General features: G+C 31.2%; 2 protein-coding genes across 2 annotated transcripts; both read right to left on the bottom strand.

The window, feature by feature from the left end:
- Nucleotides 1-609: 609 nt before the first annotated feature.
- On the bottom strand, nucleotides 610-4869 carry LOC112514865 (RHOMBOID-like protein 9, chloroplastic). The gene is made up of 10 exons (XM_025121498.1): nucleotides 4817-4869; nucleotides 3759-4285; nucleotides 3513-3654; nucleotides 3228-3393; nucleotides 2842-3012; nucleotides 2576-2730; nucleotides 1511-2500; nucleotides 1250-1427; nucleotides 1130-1178; nucleotides 610-1049 (listed from the first exon to the last, which is right to left on the bottom strand). Exons 2-7 carry the CDS (start codon nucleotides 4279-4281, stop codon nucleotides 2260-2262), a joined length of 1398 nt encoding a protein of 465 aa, XP_024977266.1. The 5' UTR covers nucleotides 4282-4285; nucleotides 4817-4869; the 3' UTR covers nucleotides 610-1049; nucleotides 1130-1178; nucleotides 1250-1427; nucleotides 1511-2259.
- On the bottom strand, nucleotides 867-1643 carry LOC112517083 (membrane protein PM19L-like). Its single transcript, XM_025124440.1, has 4 exons — nucleotides 1511-1643; nucleotides 1250-1427; nucleotides 1135-1192; nucleotides 867-1049 (listed from the first exon to the last, which is right to left on the bottom strand). The coding sequence occupies exons 1-4, from the start codon at nucleotides 1641-1643 to the stop codon at nucleotides 867-869; spliced, it is 552 nt and encodes a 183-aa protein (XP_024980208.1).
- Nucleotides 4870-9407: the final 4538 nt, after the last annotated feature.

Genomic DNA, 9407 nt, shown 5'->3' with positions numbered 1-9407 from the left:
TTACAAGTAATTATGCATAAGTACAACTTATTAAAGCTCGATGTTTGAATTCGTATAAATAACTGCGGATAAACATAATCAAATAGAGTATGAACATCTTATTTTAAAATATAAAAAATCTAAAATATAATTAGAATAATTATCGAGTTCCAACAAAATAAATAATTACTATCCTTATAAAAAATTATATTATTAAACCAAATATAAATTACTTTGTTATTGTAGATAAATTAAATTATAAAAAAATTGAATTAAAAAATTACACAAAAAAATGAGGAATTTCAAATAGTTAATTTAAGACTAATATCGATATATTTTTGTCAAATTTTTATGATATATCTTCAAACATATATTTTATTCAAAAATAAAAACATCATCACTTTCTCAAAATCACATAAAGCCATATTATAACATCGATTGAGATAAAGAATAAAATGAAATATTAAAATCACGATGTATCTTGTTACATTGCGCGGATACGCTTCTAGTAGTAATAAGTGTGAGAAAATATCTTTACCCTTAAATTAATCTTAAATGTCGACACTAATCAGATTTATCGAAATACACCGTATCAATTCTTATCTAAAGCATAATTCATGAATGTACATGAGATTAAAAGTTATCTATGATTCATATTTTTTTTACATTATTCGTCATAACATTCTTTCTTACATGATTTTCGCCCAATTTCATATTGTTTTGTGAATCCAATTACTTGATGATTTCTCACAATCATATCATTTTTTAATCATTAACATTATACATTTCATTCAAGGAAGAACAATATAGAATCCAGACCCCCGAATCACACCCCTTCCATCTGATAGAATGTACAACAGAGTTGTCGTTCAATATGGAATCTATTGTTAGTCGGCAGACGATGTGGTGGGCCGGGACGGTGAATGGGTGGGAACACGGTGGATAACGACATCGTCCCTGTAGCTGAGATAATCCGGTCCATATTTCCGGCTAAATATTCCGGCATGAAGAAGCATCAGATACAGCATCTGGCTGAACGTCGATATAGTTATGAACAATTCCAGTGTTTGCTGCAGTTTTACAATCAATTTCATCATATACAAATCAACACAAAACACATCAATTCAGATTCTTCAATTTCTATCAATACCAAACGTTTTCCTCTTCGTCCTCCCACTTTGATCTCCTTCCAAGCAAACCTATATTCAGAAACCTACATCATGCTCAAAACTCCTGTTGATTGAAATAAAAAACATCAGTAATTTAGTACCCGAAAGCAATAGCAGTAATCGCCCAAGAGATGAATGCCGAAGAAGCAGCACTGGCCAAACTGGCACTACGCCAAGCTCGATGATGCATCAACCCCATCGCCAACGAACACATTCCGATTGCACCTCCAAGTAATCCAAACTCCAACATGTACGTCGTTGATGGATTCCCTCCCAAATCTACATCACCATCTACATATTAATCCATCCTCCCCAAATCTTCCTACAATTACGTTATAAACAGATAAACTGAGAGAGCTTACGAGGGTGGTTCTGTTCGCCGTCGATGTACTTATCCAGAGACCAGCCGGCAAGTCCGATGACGATTACGTTCACTACAAAGTTGGCAGCCAACATTGGCACCATTAAACCTCTGCCAATCTTCCCCACCTCCATTGTTAAGTCTTCGATTTCAGAGACCTTGATGTCGAATTGAAGGGAAAGAAAGCTTTGGGTGGATCTAAACTATCTGGTAAATTAACAACTACTCCATGCCCAAATGTTTGTTGAAGATGATTCGTATGTTCAAAGTACAACCTATAACACATAATGTATAACAAGTTGTCCCCCAAAAGATTCAATTGGTTGTTCAGAAACGTTTAGAACCTTGTAGAAAACACTAAAAGTAGAAATTCCTCTAACTTTATTCATAAATAGGAAACGACAGCCTTTCTTCACATCATACATGTGGACTTCATGCACATAGTCCACCTACACATACTCGGAGCCACGTCATTCCAGTCAAAACCCAAGCGCAAAATGAGATAGAATTGCACCAATAGCACCTTTTTCGATTAAAGCAACCAAAAAGGATTACATTTCATATATATTACATAGAAGACCACGTAAAACAACAACCAAACTACATTTTTAGTATAGTAGAGCTTATCTTTATGTTGGTGTATACTACACACACACATGACACATATATGTATATGTGTGTATATATACTATTTATCTACATATATATATATGCATGTATATGTGTATATATACTATTTTGGTGTGGATATCACAGAAGGGTGTCTAAAGCTACTGAACCCAGGGGAGGTTCAGTAATGATAAACAAAGAACTCAGGACCAGAACAAAAATGGAGAACAACAGAAGTGATTTACAAGGATCCACATTTCGTCCTATGAGTCTGATCCCATCATCTTTCCCAGTTTTTTGAGACGATGAATCGTCTATTTGTAGTGTGGGGCATGTAAAGAAGCCGTAAGCTATGCCAGTGAACACTGAGCCGAAATGCGACCTGCAGCAATGAGATTAAAATCATTTAGATATGCCAGCCAAAGGTACAAGGTAAAGAATGTGAAGTTGGGCTCACCACTCATCAATTGGACCAAAAGAGGATAAAACAAAGCCCAGTGCTGTAGCAAGGATTGCCTTCTGATACATGTTTTCATAAACATCCTTCCCAGTTGCATCCTTGTTCTGATATTGATAGATCAGCCAAGCTCCAATGATAGCAAAAACTGGTCCCTGATCATATTGAAACGAAACTGAATCAGTAACCCGTAGTGATATAGACATCAATATGTGCAGAAAGACCAACTTTGAAATTTGAAATGAATGATATTGTTCTTTGCTTACTGTTCCACCAACAGTTGGATCAGGGGTGTGAAGAAAGCTGGTGAAGTTCCCCGAGAGTCCACCGAGTATGTATATCAAGAAAAAGGTGAACCGACCATACACCCTGCAAACTTGAGGACCAAATGTGAGCAGCACCCAACAACCAAGCCCGATGTGAACAATCCCTGTGTGCTGCAACAGGTAAGTTATAATTTTCAGAATTAAAAGTTGCATACTTTAATGATCTTTGTTTGATTCAAAGGAACTTAAGGTAGACACATCTATCTTATTATGCATATCATTTGTGTAAATCATTCTAACGTTTTTAGAAATCCCAGATGGTTACTTCAGTGAGTATAGAATGAAACAATTCTAGAATGGCACGAACCCAATCATCAATCTTGTACCAGAAACATTGATGTGAGTAGCCTCCACCATTCTCCGTATAAGATCAAATGATTTATCTTTGCTCCATAGAGTGCTGGAATTGAAAAGAGTTCCAGGTCAGAGTTCCTTACTGGACTTGCAATTTCAAACAGATAAACTGCAATATTTATGGAAGCCATTGTGCTTCTGCAACCAAAAGAATTCAGATATGAAGTCAATTCATGAATGAATATATGTACATAGAGAATCTAAAAAGTAATAACAATGGGAATGATGTTCACTTAAGAGGTAGATGAATGCTTTACATTATGTAGAGACCGGAAGTTTCATCATAATCACTCTTGGAGCCACCCTGATCATCTACCTCTGCTTGGGTTCCTTGCCCATTCTTGACAAGATTTAGTGTGGGGTGGGAAGTTTCTTCCTTAGTAGCAGATGAGACAAGGTCTGAAGGAAGGAATAAGAAAATTAGAATAGAGCAATAGATAATAAGAAATTAGAAAAGAGCAATAGATAGCAAACATCAAGTGATGATAATTAATCAAAGCTACCTCTATCGAGTTTCAGATGTTCATCAACAGAAGACAGTTCCCTTTCTGCGTTGAATTGGCCGCTTCTATCAAGAACCTGACCCAAAGATTCACCTACAGGTCCAAGTCCCCTTTGATCGGTGGATTGAGCACTTCTACTGTGTGCATCTCCGTCATCATAAAAAGAACTTGGAGAAGGCTGATTTCTATCATTCTTGGATTTCCGAAAGTAAGAATCCAGTGATCTCAATTGCTTCTCTCTGGAACTAGACCCTATTGCAAACCTGGAAAGTCTCTCCCTTTCTGATGCACTGGCAGAGATAGATCTTAAATGGTTTGCAGATTTGACCATGCCTGTGTATTTTGGTTTCATCAAATTACCAACAGAATTATAGCAAAAACGCACTGTCTTAACTCTGTGATTTGAAACCGGAGAGATGCCTCCAAAAACATCTTGATCAGTGGTACAAGGAATGAAGCATGCTCCCTTGTTTACAATTTGGTCTTCATAACACATTTTGAAGCATACTGGAACCAAAGCCATGTGTCTTTGAAAACAAAAAAGTACATATCAACAAATCAGTAAGTTTCAAAAGCAAATGCATCTCATAACACATATCATATTGAAGAAAGGTGCTGTTTTGGGTGTTCTTTGTACATAAACCTAAAAGTATGGCATGACACTTGTTTTAGAATCTGCATAATGAAGGCTACTGTGGCACAAGAAACATGAAGCAATAGTGATGCAATCCATGAAAAATAACTGTCAATCCATATAAATATGATCCAGTTAACAGGGTTCATCAAGAGTTCTGTAACAACCTGCTTAAACTAGCTTGCCAGTACCATCTTTTCCATTTTACATATTATATGAGATAATGATTGATATTTACAGATATTGGTTTTCACGTATATATCAGAATTCAGAAGATAACGTATTTGCTGGGGAGGGCGAAATGAAAAAGCTTATTCATATTCATGCATATTATCAAACACTTTATGGGCACCCAAATAAACAATATAATATATACATGTACTCTATAATGTATTGTATACGTATCTGTGGGAGATCTGCATACCCAGTGGAAGAGGAAGAATGAAGCTTATTAAATGTAGAAAAAGAAGACAAGGGAGTTAAGGGGGAGCTTCCATTAATGAAATGAAGGTGATGGTGCGATTACAATCAATTTAACGTTAATGACAGGAAAATAAATTGAATAGCAACAAAATTTAGGATGAAACCTTATCAATTGTATAAAAGATTATCCATTGAGCTGCTACCACGTAACCTCTCGCCGATCTCTTCAAATCTCTGCCATTGCTTTTGACTTTTGCTGTTGTCATTTCGACTGTAATCATCTCTACGAATAATTCTCTGCCGCGTGTCTATCGTCTTATCCATTTCATTGTTTAAAATAGTTTATTAAATATGGTTCCCATGGGGTTTTTTTCAGTTTCCTTTTTTTATCGATTTTAAAGGAATTATTTTCGTTAATTTTAAGAATTTATTTTGTTTGTATTCGATATCATTTGTAGTTTCTTGTATTTTAAAGCATCCCTTAAAGTTTTAACTTATGCATCATTCACCAAAGGATAAGTGATCAATGGTACTCGGATTACAAATAGAATGTGGCCTTTATGGAGGTTAAATGGTTGAGATTACACCAAAGATAAATAGCGTGTGAGAGTAAATTTCCCCGTATCTATACTATATTATAAAGTATTTGACAAAAATTCTTATAAACGACATTTTATGCATGAAGTACTGTATATTGATGCATATTACTTAAAATTCAATATTACAAATATATTGTGCTTAACTACAACTTATTAAAGCTTTATTTTTTAATTCGTGTAAACAGGTCCAGCCTTGGGCACGTGCAGCCCGTGCGACCGCACAGGGTATCAAAGCCCAGAGAGGCATCACATTTTTATATAATATTAGTTTTGGGTTTTTGAAGTTTAATAATTTAAGACTTGGGCTTTAATTATAAACAGAGACCCAATTGACCAGGTCTGTTAATAATAAACCCAAAGACTTTAATCGGTGACAATAGGATAGACACATCCCAGTTCATAAGACGATTGGCTCTGGCGATTTGAAATTGACGATTTCTATTGTTCTTTAAGTGTTCGACTTTTTCGATTTTCGAAAATGACGTTCCAGTTCCAGAGAAAGACGATTAATGATAACGAGTCTAACGACTGTCCATGGGACGATGGATCGATCTTGATGATCAGTCGATGCATTGCCGACTGCCCAACTATATATACTCAGATACACGATTGTCGACAAACTCTCAAATCTTAATCCTTAATTGTTTCTCAAATTACGATCCTTCAAATCTAGGTACAGTCGATTGCATTTGTATTTCTTCAAATCTGGATTCTGATACTGGAAGTGGAATTATGGAAGGTGATTGCATTCTTTCTCAAACCAAGGTATGATTTTGTTTATAAATTCTAACATAGTAATATTTAATTGATTAATTTTGGCATTATATATTCATTGTATTTCCAATTAATACAAGCTCTCTTATGGTAATGGTTGTTGACTTGCTGTCCAATATGATGATGGTGGAAACTTGGGAAAAACCCTAGTTTTAAGAAAATGAAATTAAAGATTACTTGTCAATGGTTTCAGTGATTTTGCTATCAAAATATCAACATTTATCTGGTCTTTATTATAATATCAAAAGCCCCATGAAAAATTGGTTGGAAATCGCCCAAAAATGCCTGAAAAAATCAAGAAGAAAGCAAAACAAAATTGGGTCAAGTTCATTATTTTAGATTGTCCATTTGATTTTGGTCTTATGTTCTATTATTATAGGTTCATTTTCATTATTAATTGGGCTTAAACTGAACGGGACATGAGATTTGTTATTTTGGAGCATAGTGCACTCTAGATAGGTTATCACTTTCACACTTTGGTCTTATGAATTCTGTTTACTATTTTGGTTAAAACTAAATAACTAATTATAGTTTTCTTTCCTTTTAAGTTGCAAATATTGAAGTAAGGTTATAGCATACTAATTTCAACTTGGAAAAGGGAAAACCATAAAGAAAGGAAGCAGAGCTTAATCTAGGTTTTATCCTTCTATGCTTGACTAATATTGCTTGGGTTATTTTTTGCTTATTTTTCATATTAAACATGTTTTCTAGATCACAACCATCAGGTACACAAAATAGAAAAATTAAGAAAAAACAACAAGAAATTGTTCCATTTGTTAGGCATGAAAATGTGTCTGAAAATCCCATTAGAAATGTTTCTGAAAATCCCATTGAAAATGTTTCTAAAAAAAATCACAATGATTTTATTGAAAAAGGTTTCTGAAATGTGATAAATTTATATTTTGTAATTTGGGGTTTTGGTTTTTGGTTTTTATGTCCCCTTTTGTATTTTTCATTTTAATTAATAAAATTCGGTATAGGGTTGAGTTGCCTAGCTTGACTAGCTTCCAAACCCTTTAGTAAAATCGTATATTTCGTCATTTCATTTGCTTAAAAATAAGCATAGGGGCATTTTTTTAGCATCACACAGGGCATAAAAAACTCCAGGAACGACACTGCGTGTAACTAACTGCGGATAAATATAATCAAATGCAGGATAAATATCTCATTTTAAATATAAAAAATTTAAATATAATTAGAATAATAATTGAATTTTAACAAAATACTTAATTATCATCCTTATAAAAATTATATTATTAAATAAAAATAAATTACTTTATTATTAAATCTAAATTGAATTATAATAAAAAATTGAATTAAAGAAATTACACAGAAAGTGATAACTTTTTAATAATTAATTTAATACTAATATCAATATATTCTTTTTTTCAAATTTATATTTCGTTCAAAATAAAAATATTATTATTTTCTAAAACAACGTAAAATCGTATTATATCGATAGAAAAAATGAATAAAATAAAACATTAAAATTGAGATATATCTCGCTGCATTGCATGAGTACCCTTCTAGTAATTATATAATTCAAATAAAAACTAGCGATCCAAATTTTAAAATGTAGTTAAGATTTTAAAACAGTAACAAATTAAAGAGAATAAGCTACTAATTTTATATATAATATGTTTAATTGAAGACTTAAATGATATTGATAATAATTTATTCAAAAAATGGATTAAATTTATTAAGTTTATTACCCGGTTATTAGTTAATTTATTTAGTTCAAACATTAAATTTTATAAAGTTGTATGTAATAATAATAACTGTTGTTGAAGCAGACGTTAAGAAATATGCTATACCGTCAAAATCTTGTAATTTAAAAAATACTTACGTAAAAAAAATAAAATATTGTTATGTGCCATGATTTATCAAGATGAAATGTTTTATTGTAAGTAAAACGTTATTTTGTTGTGTATTTTGATATAATCTATCTAATTTAAATTTTTATGATAATTTAAATATTTTAGATTTATAAATAAGAATGTAACTTTTGGAAGCATTTAATGAAATATTTTTTTATAACTTTATAATTATTTCGTATTCATATGTTATTAATTGTAAACTTTATGTATATAAACTCCCGAAATATAAATCCATAAACATACTGTTTGGAATATATAGCGCTTTAATAATTCCTCAATTATATTATTTCAAGATTAATTATACTATTATAATATTTTATAAATTCATCAATCCAATACACTTTTTAATATATTAAAAGGGTACTTGCGTAATACAACGAGATTTCAATTTTATTCGTTTTATTTTTTGTATCTGTCGATATAATACGGTTTTATTTGGTTTTGAGAAAATGATAATTAATTTTGAATGAAATATAAATTTGAGTATATCATAATTAAAATTTTGAAAAAGTATATTGATACTAGTTTCAATTAACTATTTAAAAGTTCTTATGTTTTTGTGTAATTTTTTTAATGCAAATTTTGTTATTATAATTTAATTTAGATTTAATAACGAAACAATTTATTTTTAATTTAATAATATATCTTTTTTTATTAAGATAATAAATTTAATTATTTTGTTAGAACTCAATGATTATCCTAATTATATTTTAAATCTTTTATATTTAAAATGAGATGTTTATCATGTATATGATTATGTTTATCCACAGTTAATTACATGAATTCAAAAATAGAACTTTAGTAAGTTGTACTTGTGCATAATTTACTTGTAATGTTGAATTTTAAGTATATGTATCAATATATAGTACTTCATGCATAAAAAATTGTTTTTAGCAGTTTCTATCAAATACTTTATAATATAATGTGTATGTATGCATATATATATATATATATATGTATATATATATATATAGGTGGAGGTTCAAACGAGAACCCCTGTGATTTACGAGAATGCGAGAACAATCTAATAACCTCAAACTTTTTTAATTAATAAATTAACTTATATTAAATATAAATAAATTAATAAGGGCAGTAATGTAATTAATTAATTTTATAAATTTTATTTTATTTTAATTAGTCATAATTATCTTTTTTTCTGCACGTTCTTTTCCACTCTCTCCTCTTCCCTTGTGATAATTGTGTGATTGTGTAACCATAACCTATTGAAACCATAATCAATGAAGTGTAACCATAACCTATCGAAATCATGAGTAATCGCTGTGATAAATGTGTGATTGTCTAACCCTAACCGATCGAAACTATGATCAAATTTAGTGCGCAA

Source organism: Cynara cardunculus (genome assembly GCF_001531365.2).
Source record: "Cynara cardunculus var. scolymus isolate 2C chromosome LG 1, CcrdV1, whole genome shotgun sequence".
Classification (NCBI taxonomy): Eukaryota; Viridiplantae; Streptophyta; class Magnoliopsida; order Asterales; family Asteraceae; genus Cynara; species Cynara cardunculus.
This window is presented reverse-complemented; position numbering and strand designations above follow the sequence as displayed.